At 42.1% G+C, this 26170-nt stretch overlaps 1 protein-coding gene across 2 annotated transcripts; it reads right to left on the reverse strand.

Moving 5' to 3' along the window:
• Positions 1-12074: 12074 nt before the first annotated feature.
• LOC147617059 (uncharacterized) lies at positions 12075-25524 on the reverse strand. 2 transcript variants are annotated; one of them, XM_086776681.1, is made up of 16 exons: positions 25329-25524; positions 25021-25225; positions 24421-24503; positions 19215-19366; positions 18528-18592; positions 18254-18451; positions 18020-18074; positions 15462-15731; positions 14908-15041; positions 14577-14766; positions 14413-14472; positions 13889-14128; positions 13542-13797; positions 13103-13359; positions 12575-12980; positions 12075-12363 (listed from the first exon to the last, which is right to left on the reverse strand). In XM_086776681.1, the coding sequence occupies exons 1-15, from the start codon at positions 25399-25401 to the stop codon at positions 12693-12695; spliced, it is 2526 nt and encodes an 841-aa protein (XP_086632807.1). In that variant the 5' UTR covers positions 25402-25524; the 3' UTR covers positions 12075-12363; positions 12575-12692. The 2 variants fall into 2 exon arrangements, with proteins under 2 accessions (XP_086632807.1, XP_086632806.1); XM_086776680.1 differs by having other exon boundaries at positions 19215-19360; positions 25329-25510.
• Positions 25525-26170: the final 646 nt, after the last annotated feature.

Raw genomic sequence — 26170 nt, forward strand, 5'->3', positions numbered from 1 at the left:
AAGATCTCTGCATCATGGTCCCCCGTATTGATCAGGTCATCTACATAGATGACAACAAGCACAACCCCTCTATCACTGTGTCTCACATACAGCGAGAAATCTGCATTGGCTACACGAAAGCCAATAGTGACAAGATATTCAAAAATCTTGTCAGACCATGCTCTTGGTGCTTGTTTTAAGCCATACAAGGCTTTCTTCAACCTGCAAACATGCTCCGAGGGGTGACTCACATCCTCATAACCAGTTGGCTGCAACATATACACGTCTTCCTACAAATCCCCATGCAAGAATGCATTCTTTACATCCATCTGATGTAGAGACCATTGCTTTGATGCAGCCACTGCTATCACAACTCTCACTGTTGCCATCTTGGCAACTGGGCTGAAAGTTTCCTCATAATCAATGCCATATGTCTGCGCATATCCTTTGGCTACCAATCTAGCCTTGTACCTACTTATGCTTCCATCACTGTTATGTTTTACTTTGTACACCCACTTGCATCCAATGGCTTTCTTGCCTTCAGGCAATTGCACTAAATCCCAAGTCTCATTTCCATATAGTGCATCCATCTCCTTATCCATAGCTTTCTCCCAACACACATTTCCAACAGCCTCATCAATGCATATGGGCTCTACAACGTGCACACCTTTTGCCATGTATGCATAGTGATGTACCACATAACCATCATAGGTAAACCTCTACACAAGATTCTTCACTCTCCTAGATCTTCACAGCTTTGCATTCATGGCTTCCATAGCCTTCTTTACACCAGGTGTTCTCATAGCTGGTATCCCAAGATCCTCATCATAAGGCTCATCTCTGAGCCACTAGACTCTCCATCAACATGAGAATGCCCTGCAAAAATGTCAGGCATACTAAGGGGCTCAACCACTTTCTCTTTGCCTTTATGTGATATACTAATAACATTTGCAGGATTGGTATTATGACGCAGCCTGCCACTCTCCATGGTCTATCAACAACTGAACCACTAGATGAGGACTCTCCTAGTCCACTCAAAGACTGTGATTGCTGACTTGCATTCTGTCCAACCACATTTCCACTCACATCAGCCCCAACAGCTTCTTTTTCAGCACCATACCAGCTGCTCATCTCATCAAAAACAACATCCCTGCTTACCCTCAACTCACGTGTAGCAGGGTTATAACACCTGTATCCCTTTTGCTCAAGGGAATACCCAATAAACACATATTTTTCAGCTTTTGGATCCAACTTAGTTCTCAGCTCATCTGGCACATGCACATATGCAATGCATCCAAAGACTTTAAGATAAGACAAATCAGGTTTTCTGCCAGTAAACCTCTCCTCTGGAATAGTTAAATCATGTATGGCTGCAGTTGGAGTCCTGTTCATGCTGTAAACTGCTGTAGAAATAGCCTCAGCCCAATAGCTATGCGGCATATTCTTCTCTCCCATCAATGCTCGCGCAATCTCAGCAATGTGCCTGTTTTTCCGCTCAGTAACTCCATTTTGCTGCGGAGTGTATCTACATGTAAACTGTCTCTGAATACCATTCTTCTTCAAAAATTCAAAGAACTCATTAGAGAAGTACTCTCCCCCTCCATCTGACCTTAGGCACTTTACATGTTTCCCTGTTTGCTTTTCAACCATAACTCTGAAATTTTGAAAATGAGTGAACACCTCACTCTTCTCCTTCATGAAGTATACCCACACTTTCCTTGTGTGGTCATCAATAAATGTCACATAATACCTGTAGCCTCCCATAGACATGGTCTTCGTAGGACCCCATACATCTGAATGCACAACATCTAGTGCATTTCTGCTCACATTTCTGTCACGTGGAAATACATGCTTTGTTTGCTTTCCAAATTGGCATGCTTCACATATTTTTTGCATACCTTCAACTTTAAACTTTGGCAGCCCTGTCACAATTTCTTTAGTCTGCATAGACTTCATTCTCTGCACATTAATATGTCCAATTCTTTTATGCCAAATGTTTGTGTCTGCAACAATTTCTGAACCATTTGTAAACATCGCATCACTCACTTCATGCATGTTGACATTCAATGTAAACATTCTGCCCACTCTATTTCCTTTTGCAACCAACCTGCACTTGTCTTTAAAGTCTTCAACATAACAACCATCAGGGTTAAACCGAACCTACAAATCCTGCTCAATCATCTGGCCAACTGAAACCAGATTCTTTGTTATGTTCGAAACATGAAGTACATCTGCAAGGTACTTCACTTTGCCATCCTACATAGACAATGGCACATCTCCAACATGGGCAATTGGATGAGCAGTGTCATCCCCTGTTTCCACAAAACATGGTCTTTCAAGGTTTTTCATCTCCTTGAACCACTCCCCATGACTTGTCATGTGGTTTGAAGCACCTGAATCAACGTACCATACATCATCTTTATGTGCTGCTTCAACATTTTCAGACATGGCATTAACGACATGCTGCATAACAAACAACCTTTCATTATCCTCATTGTTTCTGCTCGAGGATGCATAGTTGTTTTGCTGCAATTTTCCATTTTGCATGTCAGCCTGCTTCTTATAATAACAATCTGCCTGCACATGTCCAGGCTTACCACAATAAAAGTATCTACGTGTATCATTATACTGCCTTTGCCAATTTCCATGACCTCTTTGACTCCCCCTGCCTCTGAATTGGCCTCTTCCACCTGCGTGTTGTTGTTGTTGTGAATTCTGGGACTGTTGTTGCTGCTGCTGGCCATAATTTTGATTACCTGTTCGGCCACCTCCTTGGCCGCATCCACGGCCTCCTCTACCTCGTCCTCTTCCTGAACTTGTGTAGAAGGCATGTTGCTCTGAACTATATTTGTTTTGTGAAGACTATTGGTCTTCACCCAAGCTCTTCTCTTCTATAATCAACATAGACACCAAATTTGTGAAATTAGGAATGTTTTCCCGAGTCTGAATAGACGTCTTGAACGCCTTGTATTGTGGCCCGAGACCACGTAGACAAACTTCCACCTTATCATCATCATCTACTGAAACACCAATAGATGCAAGGGATTCCACAATACCCTTGATCTTCAATGCATAGTCATTCATAGACATACTCTTTTTCTCCACAGTATGAAGTTCATTCTTCAACTGTATCTTTCGTGCCTTGGTATTAGTTTCATAGAGTTTTACCAAGGTGTCCCACGCCTCGTTGGGGGACTTGGCATCCTGTATGTGCCCAATCACGGTGTCTTGTATACTGATAGAGAGCCAATACATAACTTTTCTGGCTCCTTGGTTCCAATCCTTGAACTCTTTCACATCTGTAGCAGTCGGATTGATCTCCGGTATCTCCGGTGCCTCTTCATGCTCACCTTCTATCTAGTCCCAGTAACCCTTTCCCATCAGGAAATTTGTCAACCTGAACTTCCAAGCATGGAAGTTGTTCTTGTCAAGCTTCTCAGCAACAATCTGGTTTATGCCATCATTTGACATCTTGCCAGACACACAAATTTACCAGAAACACACTCTGGTTTGTCCTGCACACAAACTACTGTATTTTCTGCAGGCGGTACTGTACTACACTCAAATGTCACAACGAGTGAAATCAATGTGCATACATACACCCAATGGCAACTGTTGGACCTCCTTTTGCAGCACACATAATGTCTGTACAACCAATCTATCTTCCTGCAATTCTTAAAATAGAGTTCTACATAGAATCGATGACTTACCCGCAATGCTCGAAATCGCCTGCTTTCCGAAAACGGAGGTCGTAACGCGCTCGAAACGTGTTTTCGGCCTGAAAAACTCTGTCCAACATGACTTATAATTGCCCTATAGCTATACTCCCGCGAAGAAAGCTCCTCAATCAGAGATCGTTTGCCGGTGCCTCCCGTAGAGCTCCTGACAAGGGTATAGTCGCCAACACAAATAGGGAAGAGTAAATGAAGCTCTTACCCTCACTTCCTGTACTTCTCTTGCTTGCAGCTCAGCCCTTAGCGCATGAACCAGGCTCTGATACCATGAAAAGATGCAGGGGAGAAGAGAGCTTAAGCTCTCTTGCAAAGCACACACACACTCACAAAACTCTAAAAGAGAACACACAAGGTGAGAGGCTGAAAATCTTCTTCATCTTCACACAACACTCAACACACCATATACAAAGATAAGAGTACACACAATATGAAAAGGTACTCAACCAAATACATACTAGGGTTCTCTATAGTGTGAACCCAACTAAATGAGCTCGCGCTATAACTATGCCAGTCTTTAGAATGGTTGTCTCACCACACAGCCTGTCATCCCACTGGCCACATATCACATATCACCCATGATCTCACCAACCATGCCAGTAGTGTAAGTGTGGGGCCTGTCCCCCAGGCGGGTCATCAATGTCCACCGCCTCACTAGATGAGCTCGATATCTCAACATCTTCCCTCTCCCTAAGCTCCTCATCCTTAGGATCCTTATTGTGCACCTCAACCACATCTACATCTCGTGCCTCACTCACAATAGTTTATTCATACCCTTCCCCAATCGGAGCACTCACTTCTTGATCCTCAAAAGCCATAACTTCTTTAATATTTATTCTACCCTTTCTGCCACATCCATGACTTCCTCCTCTCTTACATATTCAAGTCCTTATCACTCCTTTAATATAAAAATATGCTCAAGTTTCAACCTTGGCACCCGGTAAACTCACAAAAGGCTCTAATTAAATTCTTTAAATCATCCATACAATCAAAAATTTGAAAACAAAACATGTTTGGACCTGTTTTTTTATATGGTTAATGTAGATATGAGTTCATAGCAATCAAAAATCATAACCAAACCATGTCCAAAGAAGGTAGGATCAACTAAATCATGTCCAAAGTATTTAAAAAAAACATGTCCAAAGTAGCTCATGCTGGCATGGGCTGCTTTGGACATGTTTTTGTTTTTAAATTTTCTTACCACAAACCTGCCATTGAAATCATGTCACTTCATAACATAGCCATTGCAAATATGATGAGCTATTTTGGACATGTTTTTTTATATGGTCAATGTAGAGCCATATGAGTTAATAGCAATCAAAAATCATAACCAAAGCATGTGCAAAGGTAGGACCAACTAAATCATGTCCAAAGCATTTTTTTTAACATGTCCAAAGAAGCACGTCGACACGGGTTGCTTTGGACATGTTTTTTTTTTATTTTCTTACCACAAACTTGCCATTGAAATCATGTCACTTTATAGCATAGCCATTAGAAATATGATGAGCATTATATAAAAAAGATATTGCCCATGCTCAAATGGGCAACTTTGGACATGTTCTTTTACAATGTTAATCATATTAACAAGATTTTTAACACACACCCAATGTGCAAAACTTCAATCTCATACACACATCCAAGGCATATATATAATGGTGGTAAATTTCTTTTCGTTTTAAAAATGCATCAATTGGAAAGAAAAAAAAGGGTCTCAAAGCAGCCCGTGCTGGCACGAGCTGCTTCGAGATCCTTTTTTTTATTAAGGAGTGCTATGAGGAGCCACATGGCTACACATGATTGGTTATCAAGGACCCCATTTTCTCTAGAGTAACTCTACTTTTCAAAGTGACTTTCCATCTCTACTTTTAAACTGACTTTCCATCAAAGATTCTCCTTTTCAATCTTCGATGTCTAGGAAGCTCAGTACATCAACTCTAGCCAATGCGATGTGATAAAAAATAGTTTTTTCCGATATAAAATGGGGGCAACCTAGTATTGACAAAGGGGAAAGATCTTGTACATCTAATGATGGTGCAAGTGGTGTGGATCAAGCTCATAATTTAACACTAGTCCACCTTACACATAGTTGGCGTTTTGAGAGTGCCCACACATGATTGGGTGGAAACACTCTTAATGATTATAAAAAATGCTTAAATGTGGTAGATAATTGAGTAGATTAGAGTCATAAATTATGAAGGGAAAGTTTGGGGATAACAAGGGTAGAGATTGGTATTAGTAAGCAAAAGAAGGGAGAGTATTTTCTTTGTATGTACTAGATGTTTATAATGTCTATATAATATTTACTTTACATTGGGATGTTCAACATCATGATAGAGCAATGATTTAAAAGCTTAATAAAATACAATGAAGTAGCGGCGTAGATTGCCATGGAATGATGCAGCGACGATTGACAATGACCAATCAATCGATTTTCATGTGGCAATCAAGTTTGAGGACATGGAATTGTGTGGGCTGATTTTCTTAGTAGACAAGGGAACATGTGTGATTCAATTCTGAGTTTTTGTAATTACATGTAATTTTAATTTTGAGTTTTTTTAATTACATGTGTAATGCAATTCATACTCAAAAATTGTAAATTGCATTCCCATGCTGTAATATTTCAAAAGGTAACATTTTCCTTCAAGACATTATAGAGGATTTGGCAAGTTAGTTACTGTTGCCAAGACATTATATGGTCTCCTAAGAGATTTCGCTCCGATTCTATGGATTTTGCAAGTTAGTTACTATTGCCAACATTTTAAGGTCAATAGATCTTTCTCCATGTGAATCTCCAGTTAGGCACATAAATCTAAAAAAAAAATCTCCTTTTAGACGTTTCAATGTAGATTAAATCTTCTGATGATTCACAAGGTGTTGAATATATGTGGGGGAGTGGTTGTTTAGTTATGATTTCCATGATATGCTTAATAACCATGTTAATGATTATAATTAAATAAATACATAAAAATTAAAAGTACATTTAAAAATATAATTAATTACAATAAAAATATAGAAAATTCATAAGGGTGTTTCTCTATGGTCAGTTGATGGTTTTCTTCTACCTTTGAGGCACGTCTATGGCTCATTTGTAAAATCATCCTTTGTTTGCTCCTTTATTCTAAGATATATCAATTCAAGATGCCGCGCTCTATTACAATATATAGAGGAGCCAAACTTGTGGTTCACCAAGATCAAAGATTCTTTGAGGTTTCTGTTTTCCAAACTTGCAGGAGCATTTTGATATTCCAAATAAAGAGTTCTAACTTCATCCATTGGCTCCTGGCTATGAGGGGGTTAAAATTGAGGTTCAAAGTCTGAGCACTTTTGAGGATTGATATCTTTTGGATGCAAATACTCCATTTTACAAGATCCGTCTTTAAGCCCCAACAGTGTCGTCCCCTATCATTATCAAAGACGATGAGGAAATCAAGAAGAGGAAGTCGATGAAACATGAGGAAATATCTTAACTCGTCCCCTATCATTATCAAAGACGATGAGGAAATCAAGAAGAAGAAGTTGATGAAACATGAGGAAATATCTTAACTGATTAGTGTTTTTCACATGATCAAAGTTCTCCCTCTTAATAGTAGTTTGCATACAGCTTACAAAAAAGTTCAAAAGCACGAGGTAGCCTTTGGACATATTTTGGGCCTATATTTGGACCTTGTAAGAATTCCTAATTTTTAGGGATTAAGGCTAATTTTGAGCATTCTAAAGGAGACAAGGGCAATAAAGAGGCCTACTTGGAGCCTATAGTTTGCTCTTTCTAGCCTATAATTCCCAACCAAAATTTTAGGGTTAAAGTAGTCATTTTCTCTCTCTTCTTGTAGCAAGCACTTTTCACATCACCAAGCTCGTAACTGGGGGGGCAGAATAGTGATTTTGCTTTTTAATTTAGCAAGGTTTTTGGCTTTGAAACTTAACCTAGACCCTTATATGTATCAAAATTTCAATTTTCAACCTCCATTTTCTCCCAAAACCTCCTCTACCCCTTAAATGTGACATCTTTTTCTCCCTCATTTATTGCCTTCACTTCCCTACCAAATCATCCTCATTAAATGCCTCCAAATTATCCTATCACTTTCCACATCATCATTCTCGCAACAACTAGATGGGAGCCAAAAATAGTGAAAAATAAATTTCATCTTTTTTGAATTCTCATGCTTTAAAACTTAACCCAAATCCATATACATATATAAAATTCATTTTTTAAACTCAATTTCCACCTAAAACCATATCTACCCTACCTTTTTCCCTCTCCAAATCAGCCTCCCCTCTCTCTCTCTCTCTCTCTCTCTCTCTCTCTCTCTCTCTCTCGTGAGCTTATGGCATGCATACTCACTTTTCCTCTCTCCCTCTCTCTCTCTCTACTATGCTTCCATGCCATTGTCACTCGCTCTCTCTATTGTGCTTTCATGGCTTAACATCAACATAGAGCTGTTAATCCAACATTACTTAGCCTATTAATTCTTTTCTCCACTTGGAGCTTATCCAGTTGTGTGACTTGTCACCTAAATAGAATCATGGCCTTATGCAAAATCACCAATGTGAATGTGCCATAGCAACGATGCAAAGTGGATTTGCATATTCGAGTGTTGGAAGAGAATGCATCTTTGGCCAAGGATCATCTCATAGAACAAGAGAAGATTGCAAAGCGAGGGAGCATAAGAGGCCACTCAACCACATTGAAACACTTGTGGGAGTGGGTGTTCATAAGCAAAGAGTTCACGCAACATGACATAGCTCTTAACCATTCCACTGGTAATGTCGATGCACTATCAGTCCACTTCCAAGTTCGAAATGTCAATGCTTTCTTTTTGCTTTGTAGGGTATTCCTCCAAGATGTTACATGTGCTGATAAGTCTGGGGACTGTAATGAGCTCTTGCACTCAATCACAATGAGGAAGCATGTGCTTAAAATGATCAAGGATCTCTGTGCCAAGAAAATACGTTTGGCGGTGGCCAATGCTATCATGTCCGAGGTAGCCCAAACTATTAGCAGTGCTGAAGTTGTTAATGCGTGCAATGAGGTAGGCATTAGCATCAAGGACTATAAGGCATTTCATCAGTTGTTGCTAGGAGACACCCTTTGTAAGAAAGGTATCACACACAACCTTTTCCCACCACGTAAGAGGGTATCATTAGCTAAGGGAGTGAGTAATGAAAGACGACAAATGCAGGATTGGTGAATACTATCACATCCACAACACCCTCTCCATTGCAACATGGGAAAAAAAGAAAACCGCACATGATATGTTTTCGTTCCCTTACAATGAATTCAACAACATATTTTTGAACCTACAAATGCTACAAAAGGCTATGATATTATTCTATGGATTTCTTGCAGGATGTAGGTGGGGTTTGTAACATTATAATGTTTTTGTTCGTGTGCACGTTTTCGTAAAGAGCGTAACAATGTGTTTGTTTGTGGATTTCATAGGTCAAACAGTCTCATTCATTTTGAAGTTGGATGAGTATTAGATAGTGAAGGGAAGGAGGCTAGAGAGAGTGAGTATTACACTCATGAACTACACTATGGTAGAAGTCTTTAAAGCTGGTGACGGTCGTGAGGAGCCAGAGAGTGATGGAGCTTGTGACGGGGAGATTGATGAAGCTAGTGATAAGGGCAAAACAAACACTAACTTTTAGTTCACTGTTTAATCAAAGAAAGAAATATGGTGGTTAGGAGCCTTTGAGGTTCCCAAGGAGACGCACGAGGTGCTAGCATGGGTCTTTGAGAGATTGCCTTGGGTTAGTAATGTGATTAAGGCACAAATAGAGAGGGAGCGCTTGGATGTTAAGGGTCTAGAAAGTTTTACCATTGATTGGCATCTGGGTGGGGACCTAAAGACAATCAAGTGTATGCTTGGTTGCACTCAAGGTGCAAATACTACTCATCCATGCGCTTGCTGCATGCGTGGAGTGAAACAAAAAGGCAAGAAGAAATGCAAGGGGAGGGACATTAGTGAAGAGCAATGTGACAAAATGGGTAGTTGCGAGGGTGAATGGGATGGTGGTGTACTTTCATCACCTATGCTAGAGCCTCCAATGAGGAATTTGCGAGATAATATTTGGAACTCCATTCTTTCTTTTCCTCTCAAGAATGTTCACTCTTGTACTTTTCATGCTTTCATGCGTATCTTTGACCGCCTCTTAAAGTGTCACATGGACCATGCTTCACTATGCCTGGTAAAGCTCGACAAGATGAGGCAAGCACAAAAGTAGAGAACATTCTCAATGAGATTGGTTTTCATGGTGGTAACGTGGAGATTTAAGTAAACCAAAAGAGATTTCCATATGGTTGCACAAAAGGTTTTAATGAGTGACGCGAAGGCACAAAGGTTTCTCCAATGGCTTGCAAACACAGGCAAGAAGATTCTAGTAAATGCACACAGGGAAGGTGTGGAAATCATAGCTCCAAAGAGATGGAAGCTGTGGAAAGACCTTTGTGCTTGCACTACCTCGGACTACTTGGATGCAAATATTGTTATCCTGCGTGAGAGCAGGTGTTAGCAGATTTCAACAAGGTTATGCGGTGGATGAATCTAAGCAGCACAACTGAGGAACAACGCAAACAATTTCAAGCAGAGTTGCAAAGCTTTATTAAAGAGGTGGTCAATATATGGGGTGAATTGAATATCGTGCATTACATGGTAATCCATAGATTTCTAAGCTTTGCACTAAAGATATCTTCTATTAATGCATTTTACAAAAATATAGTTTTGTTCTGTGACTACATCACATATTGTATGCTCGTGACACATGGTTCATGAACACACATGGCTCCCTTGACATGTGGAATACCCAAGGAATGGAAAAGAGTCATTACCATGCAAAAGGAGTGTACTTCAAGAACACACCACATGGAGGCAGTAAAACTCGCACAAACTATCTCAAGGAAATGTTTGATTGGTTCTTTCGATACATCTTTGGCAGAAACATTTCAAGGGGGAGAGCTCAAAGGTCCAAATTGGCCCAACTTGCCAATCGGACAAGAAAGAGGAAGAAAGCACCACGGTGGAGAGCAGGGACAAGACCCACACGCCATGCTGCATGGCGGATAACACGAAGGAGAGTTGAAAAAGTTTGGGTCCCTATTGACGTCTAGGATTTTGATTATATGGTATATGGTTTTGGTCTAAGATAATTAGGTTACAAGATTGGATCTTCCAATGCTTATAAATAGCCTCCCTAGGACCCCCTCTCATTTTCCATTCCATTGCTTCTCTGAGCGCTCCTTGTCATATCATCACAATTTCACATGACTTCGTGTACTACATCGTGGTCACACCCCCAGCTTGATAATGCTCCATATAAAACAATGTGAGGTCCTCCCCAATGTGATAACATGCATGCTCTCATGCTAATTTTTGTTGGTCATCATTTTCACCCGTTTAGAAGTAGCGACCACCTAGCTGGACACATGTTCTAGGACTCCTTTTGTGTCTAAGCCATGCCTTATCGTTGTACTCTGAGTTAATATTACACCCTTCAAGAGCCAATTTAAGCTTCTAATTTCTTTCCTCCTTTCAAGTGATCGTTATCTTCCTTTAGAGAGAGAACTTTGGCCTTTGACTACTTGACTTACAGTTGTGGTGGTGGCACTCCCCAATTGCTATGCTTTTAAGCAATGGCATCTTTAGCTTTGTTATCTGAGTTAAGGACGTCTACATCATCTTGATGAACTTGGCTTCTGCCGAAGTTAAGAATGAGGCTTTAATAGTTCTCAAGCTTCCTCATGTCGAGACAATCCTAGCACTGTGCTCATCAGAAGTTCCTACGGGTAAGGGTGCTAGGTAGAGCTGAAGAAGAGGGTAGTTATTTTCTTCTGGAGCTGTTCCCGCTCTTCCACGATCCATGTGTATCTTAGCTTTTCCCTTATCGTGCCTTTTCTGGGCACTGACAACCCTTATTTTTGGGCACAAAATGGTCATCTTTTAGCGTGCAAGAAAAGAGCTACAATTAAATGCACCAACACATAATGAAAGAGCTCGTCGTCATATGACATAGCGCACAACGCAAGAAAAAAAAAACACAATATCAAAACAAACAGTTCGGGGACCAAACCAACATAGGCACTTAATTAAGGACTCCATCAATCTTCGGTACTATGGGTACTATGTGACAACATTGAATCCAACAAGAATATGCTGAAATGTACAGATATCAAGGGCAACTCGAATACACACACACTGCCCATGCAACAAAAAGTGCAAAAGAGCTTTCACCTCCAACGGCCATCTTGCAAAAAGTATACTGCCTCCAATTTCCCGATGTGGCAGAGAGAGGGGCTAAATATGAACTGAAAGACCAAATACAACGCATAGACCCACACAAAAAGAGAGCAAGAGCTTCAACTGACAATGATCTAAAAGGTTGATTCTTTACTTTAGTGTATAATATGCTACAAAATGATTTACAAGCACTGAATATGACCAGAGGCTCCTTTACAATACTCGCTTTCTTGATCTTGGAGGTCAGTATGCCAAAGCACATTAACTTTTGTGATACATGGGCATGCCCCATTGCTATCCTGTTGTGAACTGTAAGGGAGGATACCTGAGTACCACACATCGCCACTGTGCTTCTTCTCTACATGCAATGTGATCCATTCTTAAGTTGATTGCCATTGCCCTCAACCTTATAACATGAGCTGCAAATATAAAAAGTAGTGAAGGGACTAAGTCAGGGGAAATTAAATGTCAACAAGTGTCTAGCCTGGCAGTGAAGGGTTTCGCCTCCCTGGGTAAAAAAACCCAGAAGCCTATACCGCCGGGTGTACTAAGTAATACTATCCCCCGCCCCTCAAAAAAAAAAAAACAATCTGTAAAGTTGAATGACTTAAAATGTGGGATTCTCAATACCTCGCCTGCAGCATTTATGCGACTTCGCCAACGTTTGCTTCGAGGAGGCAAGCTCAGGCAAGGATAGCTCTCAGGTAGCTCTCCCTCCAATAATGGAATTTTAACAGTTGGTGTTTTGCTATGAGAAGAATTGGGGGAACGTCCACATCAAAAACCTCAAAAATGCGTCTGTCTCAAGAAACTCTATGTGTGCAGTTCGACCAATCAGATTATTCAAAGTTCCAGCTTGAGAAGACGTGTTGAAGTTCACATCACATCTAATAAAACTCCGTTCCACAACAGAGGGCCTCAGGATCTGGTCGATGCAATTTCGGTGCATGGTTGCATAATCAGATCCTCTTCTCGAGTCTCGAGCCGCTGCCTGGCACATCTCAATTCGAGTAGAGTGATAAGGCACATATCGATCCTGCCAAAAACCCTCCATTATGCTCAGTGTCATCTCGATATGATGATATCCATGAAGAGTTGCCCATGGTTTCAGCAAGAGTGACCAAATGATTCTATGATAACAAGGGTTAATATTCTAACCTGAGGTGATGACAGTAACAGAACATTTTGAAAGTAATCGAATGTCTTCTCCTCACTAAGCTTGAAGAGAAAACAGTCCTGGATGTTGGCTTCATCGGTAAAGGACAGCTGATGCATACAAGGAGAAGCCTTGAGCTTCTTAAACAGCCACAAACCAGAGTTGAACAGAGTGTTAGAGCTGTACATAAAGCCTAAATGTGGGCCCGAGATCGACAAGAATGTATGAAGGTACTTAAGAAAAGGCTTCATGATAGGATCTGCAAAATGTGAACAAGAAAGTCATAAGGAATGACTCTGGTAAAACAGACCAAGTGAAGGTTTTAACTTTTCGCCTACCAGGGTGAGGACCTGGGTTCGAATCCCCCCAGCCAGCACCTGCTGGGCGTACTATGTCTGTAACTAAATACTTAGCTCCTTAAACAAGCTCTTTTCGGCTCACCGTTTAGAGCTGCTCTGATTATGATGTTTCCCATGGAATGTCCAACAAAGCTTAGTCTGCAGTTGCCATTAGCCTTCTTTAGAAAGGAGCCAAATTTGGTTTTCATGAAAGCAACCACTTCCTCAGCTAGACTATGGCCCAGCTCTCTAAAATCACTTGTTGTTCGGTCTTCATTGATCTCTGACATCAGACACTCTGCGTTGGCATCAATCAGAAGCCACTGGTTTCGAACCAACTGTAGATCCAAGTGGTGACCCTGAGGAAGAGAAACAAACCAGTTAATTGTTGGGGCAGAAGAAAAATCTGCATAGCTTGTCCCTCAGTGATACTAGACTGTCCCAACTCACCTGAAAACCATGGACAAACACGACCACACGCAGAACTTTTCCATGACTCTTTGAAGCTATTGTATGAAGATTTCCAGGCTTCTCGAGCAAGTGACTTGTCTCAGGTCCAATGTGTTTATTCGGCAATGCAACATCAGAAACAATCCTCTCGACAGGCACCGTATGGCTTTCCACATAAATGATGGGCAACTGAGATGGTGTGCCAAAAATCTGCATATCTTGAAGCGCCCGACTGTTCATCTATGAAAGACAAAGCCACATATCAGGCAGAATATACGCAAGTGCGCCCATCAGCAGGCGCAACTGTCCATGGACAGACATCCTTGCCGTCCAACTGCATGCCCATGGACTGCCGCCTGCTGTCATTGATTGGGCAGTCTATCTTGCCGATCCAACCCCCTCCCCACATCATGGACTAGGAAGTTTGTGTAACCCGCCTTAGCCTATGCCTAAGACAGCTGGTTGTACAAGACCTTAAAAGCAACTGCTATCTCATCCTCACACAAAATAGAGGGAGTCTTTACTTTAATATGCTCCAGAGTTTTACGATGCTGCTCCGCCCGGGAAGCTGAAAGCACAGATGCCTGCAAATAAATCATACATGATGACCCACACAGTTCCACGATAATGTAAGATTACAACATGTGGCATACAATCACTAAATCAAACAGAAAAAAATCAAATTTACCTCCTCCACTGGTTTCTTAACTACTGGTTTGCTCAACAGCTGCATGTTATGAGAAACTCCTTCGAAATCCTTCTTACTACCATTAGATAGTATGTCCATCTTCGAGTGAATCAACCACATTGACCACTCAGTGCTTCTTTCATCTGCCCATACGCCTCTCAAATACTCGCACAGTAAAGATCGGTTCGATCTGAAACATTCTTACAGTTTTCGCATGTCAAAAAACGGAGGAGTGGTGCATGTCAAGTATCTCATCTACTAAATGGTTAGTTAAGAAGTTGATACATTGTAGAGCGCATACACAGCCACAAAAATCTAATGTATCATTCACCTATGAAACTTGAGAAATGTGTTCCAAAGTATTGCAAGATCGCCACCCAAAGCTTGGAAGGCTTCCAACAGCTCCAATCTGGAAACAGAGGGTAAACTAATGTGTGTCTCGGCACCTTCAAATTTCTCACTCAACTGCACACAAACGAACACACCAAACCACCATATGATTATCAAAGCCTGCACTAAGAATCAAACGTGTACACGAATAACATACTCACAACAGATACAAACTGATTTGATAATTCATTTTCCTCTGTGTGTGCGTGCGTGCGTGCGTGCGTGCATGCATGTGTGTGTGTGTGTGTGTGTGTGTGTGTGTGTGTGTGTGTGCGCACGTGCGCACATGTGTGTGTGTGTGTGTGTATATATATATATATGCATTATCAGATCATGCATTAAAGATAAAAAGATGTAAATAAAAAAAACTACTCACAATGGATGAACATTTATTTGATGGGCCACGCATGTGTGTGCCTGTGTTCACACATGTATGTGTATGTGCACATGCACTTTGTATGTACTGTATGAGTATATGTATGGTCTATGTCAAACCTTCAAAGAATCAGCCACATCCTGACTCCAATTCTGATCATTCAGATGTCCCTTTCTATCCCCATTCACACTAAGGCCATTGTCCAATGAACGAAGATCCAACTTTTTCATCATGGAAGCCACAACCAAATTTTCCTGGACTTTTAGAGGCACGTGCTCATTAATAGCAGACCCCATTGAGTCTAATTCATGCTTCAAGATATCGCGAGATGCATGAAGAGCCTTCCAAAGTGCGATCTCTCTAGCATCAAACTCGGATCCAATAACATTCTGCAACAACATAAAACATCACAAAAGTCAATCAGCAGTTTTACATCACTCAGTGCAAACCAGTAGCAAGGGCAGCAATCGCTATCTGAGCTAACATACCTGCTTCTACCACTTCATGTATACATGAGGTGGAGCTGCATATTTGCTTCAATGTAGCATACAATGTCTAATTATTATATATATAATGTACAATATTTAAAATGCTATGCTAGGATGCATTGAGGTGGAGAGGAGGGAAGAGCACGAGAAGAGAAGAGCAGCTCACACTGGCCATGGGATAATGAAGAGAAGAGGAGGGCAGCTCACAATAACGGCAGGATGTGGCTGAGAATGAATCACAGCCGTCAGTGCCCAATAGTGGGTGTAGAACACTGTATCAAGATATGCTCTCACCCATACACTCCACACATTCAGAGTTAGAGTGGATTTGGAGACCGAGCTAGGTATTCAATGAAAAGGTTGCCAGAGTAAGAAGGATGACAGAGGGACTCCGGGAATGGAATGGGATGATGATAGTCATCCAAGAAGCAGATTGGAATACCGTCATCAAGTTTAGCAGAGGGGGATGTGATGTGCACGACATGCACAGGCATACCTCAAAGCTAGTCCTGAAGAGGCAACAAGATTAAGACGAGCAGAACCAGACTGTGGAGCTGAATTGGCAAAGGAGTTTACTGTTGGAGGACATGGTGAGCTGTCGGCCAGCGCTGGATGATCTACCAGCTGCAGCTTAAATAAATATTATGTCCTGGACCTGGTCGACCAGCAGTCGGCCGGTCCATGGGTGATCTCCCAAGCCTAGAAAAGGCACCAAGGCTCATTGTTGTGACCATTCAGCCCCTTGTTGGCTGGGTCATAGAACTAGGATTTGTTTAGGTGTTTTACCTTTTCATGGGAGGCAGCCAAGGGCTGCAAGACATATGTACCTTTTTGTACCATATGAAATACTGAATTTCCAGCTCTCTCTCTCTCTCTCTCTCTCTCTCTCTCCCTTTTGTTTGTGTTTTTGCATCAGCATGTTCTAGATGGTGTTTAGGGCAGAAAGAAGCATCTCAGGGCTTCCTCATGTAATAAAGGCTGAGATGGCCGATTTCTTAAGAAACAGTTACCTCACTGTACTCTTAAGATACCAAAAGCCAAAAACTGACAAACCTTTTGATCTTCTCCTCAAATCCACTGCTGATTTGCAAGAACTAAAGATGTTCTTGATTTGCTGCTGATTTCTGGCTTGATCTGGACTCTTACTGCTGCTCCCTCCAGTTGCTCTCATGGGACCGAGCGCAGAGGAAACTAAATCAGCAAATGAGGGATCAAAAGGGGTATTTATAGCAAATTCCCCCTGTCCACCAGCAGTAGAGGACAAAAATGAATACTATGTTCATATTGGACCTTAAAGATGCCTGGCCGGCCCATCCCTTGGGGGGCTGGGCCGGCTGCATTGACCTGTCCAACACGCTGTAGAAAACCTGCATACCTCTTCTATGCTGGATCCATGGCTGCAATGATGTCCACTTTGGCCATAATGTTCCCAGCCTGCACATTCTTTGCGGATCTCCCATCACAGGGGTGCACCTACTTCTACCTCCACACTCGATGCCCTTGCCCCTTTATCAATAGGACTCAATATAGCTTGCAACTGTCACGAACTACCTTGAACATAGCCTCAGGAAACGTGACAATTGCCATGCTCATAAGAATTTCTCCAAGCACTAGAGCCGGGTGAGATCTCATTGGTATAGCTTTCCTAAGAGAGTCGCTGAATATGGTGCAACAACTGCCCACCGTTACCCATGCTTTGACCACCGAATCACCCAAAGTCACACTCTAGGTGGCAAAATGCCTGAAATGACTAAATATGTACAAGATTGTCATGACAAAAGAGGAAAAAAAGACATGTAGGCCAGAAGTAAATACACTGGAAAATAACATAATAATATGTATGTGTCCCACCTGTCTAAACAAATACATGCAAGAAACTGCATGATCACAATGCCTTAATCTATGCAGAGACCTGACCAAAATAGGGCACATCAGGACCAATCTCAATGTATCAAGCTTCCACTCAATCTACTGAATGATGTTGGATATATTCCATTAATCTTGGCCCACACATGAGTTCATTCATACAACCCCAAAAGAGTCTATTTTACACCCAAAACTTACACAAGTAGGAATGAACCTTCACATCATACGCTAGCAGGGACAAAAGCTTGCAGATATCAGAAATAGAATCACACCAGGAGCCTCCAAAAATGGCTCTTTTCCAAGCAGGGAACGTAGATTTCTACCTCACTGGTTTCATCTTTTAGGTAGGTTGTGCTATCTCCAGCTGGATTTTTTCCACTGAAATGAGATATTCAAAACATTAGACCGATGCATGTCCAATGAAAACCTTCATTATAAATTATACACAGTAACTTTTACGCACTAGAGACGTGTTTGCCACTGAAACTACACAAAGCTCCTTGTATCTAAAAAGCAATGTAGACATCTTTACTGAATTCGTGATAAGGAAAGCATACCTTCCCAAGTTGCCTGGAAGGAAGGAGCTTGAGTTCATTTTCAACAACACAGAATGCACAGTTACATCAAGGAGAACCATGTGCCATGCGTCAAAATGTATAGGGCAGTAGGCATGCAGCCCTAATAAAGCCTTTGGTGGAATACGGAAGTCATGGCTTGCACAAGTAGAGTACTCAACGGGAGCATTGCTTGATAACCTGCATTGTCCGATTGTTACTTAGTGTGCAAATAACTTCTAACATCTCATCAAGAACAGGTAAGAGAAACACTTACACAACTGTATCACTTGGAGCATAAAGAAGTTCAAAGCTAATTGTAACAGCATTCAACAACAGGCGCTGTTACATCAGCCAAGGGATACAAAAAATAGGTTAATTCTTGAATCCTGAACATTGTTGGTGGAATTTGAATTTCTGTGATTTGCATCTGAACATCCTCAAGTACCATGTGGTAGAAGAAGAAGACAAGGAGGAGAAAGATGAGGAGGAAGAAGAAGAGGAGAAGGAAGAAGAAGACCAACAAGAGAAGAGGAGGAAGAAGAAGCAGACGACAAAAACAAAGAAGAAGAAGAGAAAAGGAAGCAGAGAAAGAAGAAGAAGATGCATATGCATCCTATGCTCAGATGAAATTCCAAAACATTACTTAGGCCTTACTTTTACCAAGGCAGGCCAAATAAAAGAAAGTTTTGAGCATAAAAACAAAAAAGAAGAAGGCGAGAGCAAATGGGAGAAAAGGGAGAATAGAGATATAAATAGAGAGAGGATTCTAAATTAATATTTTGTTTAAATATCCCTGATATTTTTACCGAAGCTAAAAGAATTCCAATACATTATTTAGGCCTTCCTGTTATAAAGGCAGGCCCAAAGAAAAAAAATCGAGCGTGATAATATATACACAATTAGGGTCATTAAATCCCCTTGAATATGCACTTCAAAAAGACTTAATGAGACATAGGATTACCTCAACAGCTCTTAAAGACAAGTTGAAAGATATCATCACAGCTAGATAAACATCCTGCCGTGCATACTTGATCCGAAAAGGTCGGGTGCAGAAGCTGTGGTCAACGTCACTTATTTGCCATATAGCAGCAGTCTCATCTGTACCATCTGGTGCTGCACAACAATACACTTTGAGAATCTTGTAGCAACTATATAAACATTTAGAGGAAATGCAGAAGTACACCCTTGCAGCGCCTCTTCATCTCTCCCCCCTTCCGTTAGCCTTGCCCACCAGCGCCCAGCCCCCCTCCTGTTACCCCTGCCCACCAGCGCCAGTTAGCCCTGCGCCCAGCTTACCTTTGCATTAGTCGTTTCCATCTCGCCCCCTCCTGTTCATCCCTCTTGCCTGCCAGTCCACCCAGCACGGCCTCACCTCTATGCCCAACCGTTCCACCTTCGCATCTCATCTTCTCCGCCAGCCCCGCCCTCCTTGCCTCTTGGCCTGTCTGTCCCCATTTCAAGCTCCCCCCCCCCATCACCTTTTCCTTTTTCCTTTTCAGCCTCTCCTTCGTCAGGTGTGCGCAGCTTTCAGACAGTTTTTCCTGTGGCAAGTTTCGGCATCTTCTAATCTTCTCTCTTCCAGAGGACCGTAATAGCCAGGAGTTTCATAAAAAAGGTTTTTGAAACGCGTTTCAAAATGTTTCATTGCCAGGCCCAAAAGTATAAAAAAGGTTTCATAACCGCCGCCCGGGGGGGGAGGCGGGGGGGGTGTATAGTACCGAAAAACAGGGACCTTGAACAAGTTTTACACAAATTTATAAGACTTTCAACAAACAGCATGTCAACTTGAACTTACAGACTTACAAAATTGTAAATAAAAGCGCAAGACATTGCAATTTGCATATGTCAAACTGAAGTGTGAGACATGTTAAAACTTACCACTCAAGTTTCACCAGCCCGCATAGCTCAACTTACAAGTAACCAAAAAGATTGTCTAAAGACTCAAGAGTAGCAATCCATAAAATCAGAAATGTGACATGGGCCAGCCGAGGCAACTGACAGTCTGGCACATGTGACATAATACATTTAAAAAAAACTGAAGGCTATGGGCTAATAGCTACAACAGTGTCCAATGTCAACATGTGACATGCCCATAAATGAACCTGTAAAGAAACTAAGAATGACTAAGTACCAAGTAGATACTAGAGTCTAGACTCTAGAAGCATAGTCATCCTCCTCTGCATCATCCAACTCCATAGCCTCACCCTCATCCTCAACATCGGATGCCCCAGAAGCTAAGTTGTAACCCAATCGGACGAGTCATCCACATCCTCTACGAGCCGCTACTGGCATAGAGCTCGAACCTCCATGTACATCACCTACATATGAGTCTTGGCTCTCGACCACCTATGTTTTGCCCCTCTTTGTCACCGCCTGAGAATTCTCTCGACCACCTGTGTTACTCAATAACCCCTTCTTGCATTTTCTTGCAAGCTTGTAACCTGTCATGCACAACCTTTGGCACCTTGGGACAAGCAGAAATCCCCTCCCCCTTCAAGCCAGACAAATGGGCTTTGATGCGGGTTACACTCCTGCCAGCCACTAACAAACAGAAATTGCATCTCCATTTTTCAGCCCCGGACCCACCATATCTTCCAAGAGAAGTGACGTGTAAAGCTCTTAGTGCAAAGGCATTGACAAACTCATTAGACGTGTGACAGCATCATGAGTTTGACCCATCTCTGGCAAAAGAAACAAAAAAAAAAGCTCCCTGTTGACAATCCCCAATCTCAGGAAGCTTCACAAATTGCCCAAAAAACATTTAAATTGATTACCTGCTTAGCACAATACGCAATGGAAATGCCCGGCAGGGTAGAAATCCCCCTCCCGAAGGGTGTGTGTGTGTGTGTGCAGGAAAGTTTATGCAAAAATGCGTGTGCACGTTTTGGACCTTACTCGTGAGCAGCAAAAGCATAAAAAGGGCCCAAATTTTCAGCCGTACGTTTTCTAAACGTTCAAAATCCCCAAAATCTTTTTTTTTTAATAGCAGATAAAAACTGTTTCAAAAAAACCGAAACGTTTCGTACTTTCAGTGAAGTCTTAAACGCGTTTCATTGCTGCTATGAGGACACCGTGGCAACAGCTTTGTCATCCCCGGCCGAGGCCATCATCCCTTGCCTTTCCTTCTCAAAAGCAGGCCCCAGTTCCTCGCTTCGACAGTCACCTTGGCAAGATCCCTATGACAGTGAGCAGGCCCCCGACAACCCTTTCTTGCTTACACCGCTCGGCTCAATCGCAAGATCCAAATGCCAGAGATCGAGGACACTCCAACAACAACAATCTCAGGGCCTCCCTTCTCATTTCCTCTCAGATTTTGGAAGAGGCTGTGGGATAGTTTTGTGCCACGGAAGATCACTGTCTAGCTGTGGCAGCTTGCGCATCGGAGCCTAGTGGTTGGCACTTGGCTAGCCTTGGGAGGTAGGCCAACAAGTTGTTCAAGGTGTGGCCATCTATAAGAGTCCCAGTGGCACTGCCTTTGGGACTACCCGAAGGCTTAGCAAGTTAAGCAGCAAATTCTCTGCATTTTCACTATGGACAGGGCCCCCTCCTACACAATTACTTGGGGCCGAGTTGATTGAGCCACTGAGGCTAAGGCCGCTATGTCACAGAAGGAGGATGGTGGGAGACTTGCCTTGCAAGTCTCTCATCGTTGTATTTCTGCACTGCCAGTGCCAACTCCAGCCACCGACCATTGGACTCCTGGCTCCAGCCAGAAATGGGAGATTTGCAGCAGTATTACTACGTGGCACACTTGGAGAGCTCGATGCAATGAGGCCATCAAGGGTACCCTCACCCCACCAACAGAGTCCATCCGGAGCATCTGGCTTGATATCATTCATACCCTCCATGGAAAGTGGAGGAAGCTTCAAGGTGGCTCCAACCATATGCGGATGCTTCGCAAGACCTTCTTGAGGATTTGGCGTCACGGTTCCTTTCTCACTAACAGTGGTGGTGAGTCTACTTCGCACTATAGACCACCTGCGTGGTGGTTGTTGAAAGGCCACAAGAGAGAGAGAGAGAGAGAGAGAGAGAGAGAGAGAGAATGTTAGGGTTTTAGCTCACAGCCACACAAAGAGATGGAGATAGACAAAGTACATAGATTTGTGAGAGTGAGAATTAGTGGAGATGATGGAGTCAACCATCCACATGTATCCAACCATAATAATAATATGAAAGTACAAAGCAATAGATAGTGTCCTTTCACACTAGATATCCAAGGAAAAAAACCACATGGAAAATAGTGCCCTTGGTTAGGTCCTGTTCATACGTAGCACTACCATAAGTGTGCATTTGCCTTCAAATCCCCCCTGTAGTGTAAGTGTGAACCTGTACAAGGACACAAATCACTCACTGTATGAGAGCAAGCCTAAAGCTTTTAAGAAAGCTTCAAACTTCTCTTGAGGTAAAACCTTCGCAAATAGATCTACAACATTATCTTGTGTAAGACAGTAAGATAAATTGATCTTCCCTACATGTAATCTATCTCTGATATAATGATAATGGATCTCAATGTGCTTGGTACATGCATGAAACATGGGATTTCATGCCATGGCCACCATAGCACTCTGGCTATCAGTGAGAATAGTAGTGGGTGTCTGCTGATACTCACGAAGATAAGCCAATAATCTCCTCAGCCATACACAATCTACCATAGCAATGAAGGTTGCAATGTACTCAATCTCGCAGGTAGATGTGACACCAATGGGTTGCTTTATACTAAACCAAGATATGCATGGACTACCAAGAAAAAAACAAATCCCACTAGTGAATTGCATGGTATCATAATCACCAACCCAGTTTCAATCATTGTATGCATAAAGCTACAAGCTGCCCCCTCGGGATAAAACAAACCAAGATCCAAGGTACCCTGTAGATAATGAAAAATGCGTTTCACTGCTTGCCAATGCTTTGTGCATGGGCTGTGCATGAATTTTCTCAACAAAGACACCCCAAAAGCTATGCCAGGCCTCGTGTTACACAAGTAAATGAGACATCCACTGCCTAGCTGTAAATGCCAGCTTCAAATGGTTCACAAATGTCGTGCATGTTGAGCCGTAAACCCGGTTCTACTGGAGTAGTTGCACTCTTCCATGTGAAACCTTTTCAGCAAACTCTTACATACTTAGTTTGCCGCATAACAATGCCATTATCTCTGTGCATAAACTGAATGCCAAGATAGTAGTGTAAAGGCCCCAAATCTGACTTATCAAACTCAGCTTTCACATAAGCCTTGAAATCTGAAATTTCTTCTTCACAAGTCCGTGTTATGAGCATGTCATCTACATACAAGATGACTATGAGAATATTGGCACTAGTTTTCTTCACATACAAGGTGATTTCAGTTGGACTATTCAAATAACCCTGGCTGGTCAAATGAGCATGTATTGTATCATACCAACCTCTTGGAGCTTTCTTGATTATCAGCTAACATTTTTTGTTAATCAACATCAATGGATTTGATCCTTTGCTTTGAGCCTCCGAAGCCACCATGATTTATGACAAACCTTAACGTGTTGATGCACATATTGCTTCATGTGTGGCAAAACAAAAGTCACATTAACTTCACCAAAATAGGGGCCTCGCCGCCATACCTCGGTGTAAAGACATCCTCGCCTCCCTGCACTAGCACAATAACTCCACCGTAGCCACTCTTTGTTGCAACCTCCAACTAGGAGCATCTACTACCACGTTCTCTTTGCCAAGCAAATAGTCAAATCTCAAACGTGAGCCGTGAAAGAAACTGCCACCACTTGAGTCTAGAATTGTCCCAACAACATATCCCATCATAGGTGTTTATATCATGAGCAGTCGTGTCTTCCAGAACTTGTTTGGACTGTCATCAATGTGGAACAATGTGTGTTGCATTGCGTTTTTGAGAGTGGATATTGCTTGAATTCTTGTTCTCATTTCAAAAGTTCCAACCACCCTATGATAAACATAAAATCCAACTAGGATTTGTAGTATGATATATGTTCTACAATAACAAAGGAGACTAAAAATTAAAGCTTTTGCTCTGAATAATTACTTGTTTAAAACCATTCTATTATTAAATTTTCCTGAAGATTGTACGTACAGACATTGTTCACACTGTTACTAACAGATCAATGTAGCATACTAGATTGGAAAAGACTAAAAGTGCTTTTAAATGCAGGCATTACAGTCATTACCTTCATATTGTACAACACGAGATGGGACCCCCGGCATGTCCTGTGATCCTTCCCAATTGGAAGTGACTTTGATCTGATACCAACTGCATAAAAAGTTCCCAGCAAACCAACTTAAGATTTTTCTTCACAAGAGGTGCAAAGAAACGTGAAGCTGAAAGCAAGTCTCTAAATGGGGGGGGGGAGTCTTCCTCAGCAATGAAGCGAAGCCATAAAATGCAGGCCGAGCATCAGAAAACCCTGAAATGGTTCAGAGCAATGAAGCAACATCCTGCGACAAAAACCCTATCATGCTTTCTGAGCACTGTAGCGACATCGATCCGATACTAATTGCATCAAAAGTTCCCAGCAAATCGACCTTGAAAAACTGAGCTTCTTCTCAACAAGAAGTGCAGAGCAAGTGAAGCTGAAAGTAAGTCTCTAAGAGGGGGGGGCGGGGGGGAGGAAGCTCAAAGGAAGCCTTCCCGTGCAATATAATGCTTTCTAAGAAATGTATCGACATCCTGTTCCAAAACCCTACAAAGATTTCTGAGCAATGTAGTGAAGTTCAACCTTTAAAATCTCAGCTAATTTCTTTCATAAGATGAAAGATGACAGACATACCCTTGCTGGAAGAGGTCGAGATTGTGAAATCTGTGCATATATACGGCGACTTCAAGAACGGCCTCTGCAGACATGGCGCTGGACAGTGCTGCTAGCGATGACTTCTGAGAACGGAAATCTCTGCTGCGGAAGAAGCTTATGGGACGATCTAGCAGAGAGAAGGCGAGATCCCAGTTCGCATTGCCGATCTCGCTCCAGCAATCAACTGTCAGCAAAAAGGCGACAGTGGCAAACTGTGATTTCGATATTTTCTGGCCTGTGCAGGAGCAGAAGAAAATAGTCTATTCGGAGAGGGGCAATATGCTAACCGTAAACAGGGAGACGACGATCATCCGCCATAGCCAAAGAGCTAGACTTTGTGCATGATCTCCCTTTTACCATTCAACCCTTTCCAAGTCTTCATTTTTATGCTATCTTTCAAAGGCGGGCAATGAAAACTATAACCATCTCCCTCTTGTCAAAGGGTCTTCTGAGACACCGATGTCAATGGGTCACACGTTGGATAGCCCTCTCGCACGAGTCTTTATAGGCCCTAAGGCACATCCAGAGGACAACAAACACCGCTTGCGTGGTGAGTCTTCCTTCATGCAAAATAAATATCTACCCTTTACCATTTTCACACTGATGTGGATGTAGTTGGCCAACCACTTGTGCTAGGTCATGGGGCTAGGTGTCCCAGTGAAAATTTTCCTATGGACATGGAATTTCTTTTTTCCTTGGGCGGGGTCCTTAAGGCATGACACACACATCTAGTTGACAATTTCTTTTTTGCTTGGACGGGGTTCTTTAAGGCATGATTCATGCACATCCGAAGTACAAGAAGCATTGTGTGTGTTGTGAGCCTTCATTCCTCCAAAATAAGTATCTACTTGTTACCGTTTTCCCACCATCGTGGGCGTAATCGACGGCCTACCACTTGTGCCAGGTCATGGTTATAAGGAAAATTATGCAATGTGGACAAGGGGGCACACATAACAAACATCCTCGGACAACCTTCGAAAGTGCAATGTGGACAAGGGGGGCACACACAATGAACAACCTCGAACAACCTTCAAAAGTGACAATGTGGGACCTGTGAACCCATGACATCAACGTTACGATTTGTGTGCTCTAACCACATAAGCAACTTTGTGGCTAAGGATATCATCTA

The sequence above is a fragment of the Cibotium barometz genome, chromosome 37 (assembly GCF_041138505.1).
Source record: "Cibotium barometz isolate CiBa-2024 chromosome 37, ASM4113850v1, whole genome shotgun sequence".
Classification (NCBI taxonomy): Eukaryota; Viridiplantae; Streptophyta; class Polypodiopsida; order Cyatheales; family Cibotiaceae; genus Cibotium; species Cibotium barometz.

What these genes read in the sequence shown, in the direction of transcription:
- LOC147617059 (XM_086776681.1), bottom strand. Translation starts at nt 25,401, where the DNA reads ATGGTAAAAGGGAGATCATGCACAAAGTCTAGCTCTTTGGCTATGGCG. An exon ending in TGTCTTTAAGAGCTGTTGAG is followed by an intron (nt 18,593 to 19,214) that starts GTAATCCTATGT and finishes CTGATGTAACAG; the next exon opens with CGCCTGTTGTTGAATGCTGT. An exon ending in AAACTCTGGAGCATATTAAA is followed by an intron (nt 14,129 to 14,412) that starts GTAAAGACTCCC and finishes TGTCTTTCATAG; the next exon opens with ATGAACAGTCGGGCGCTTCA.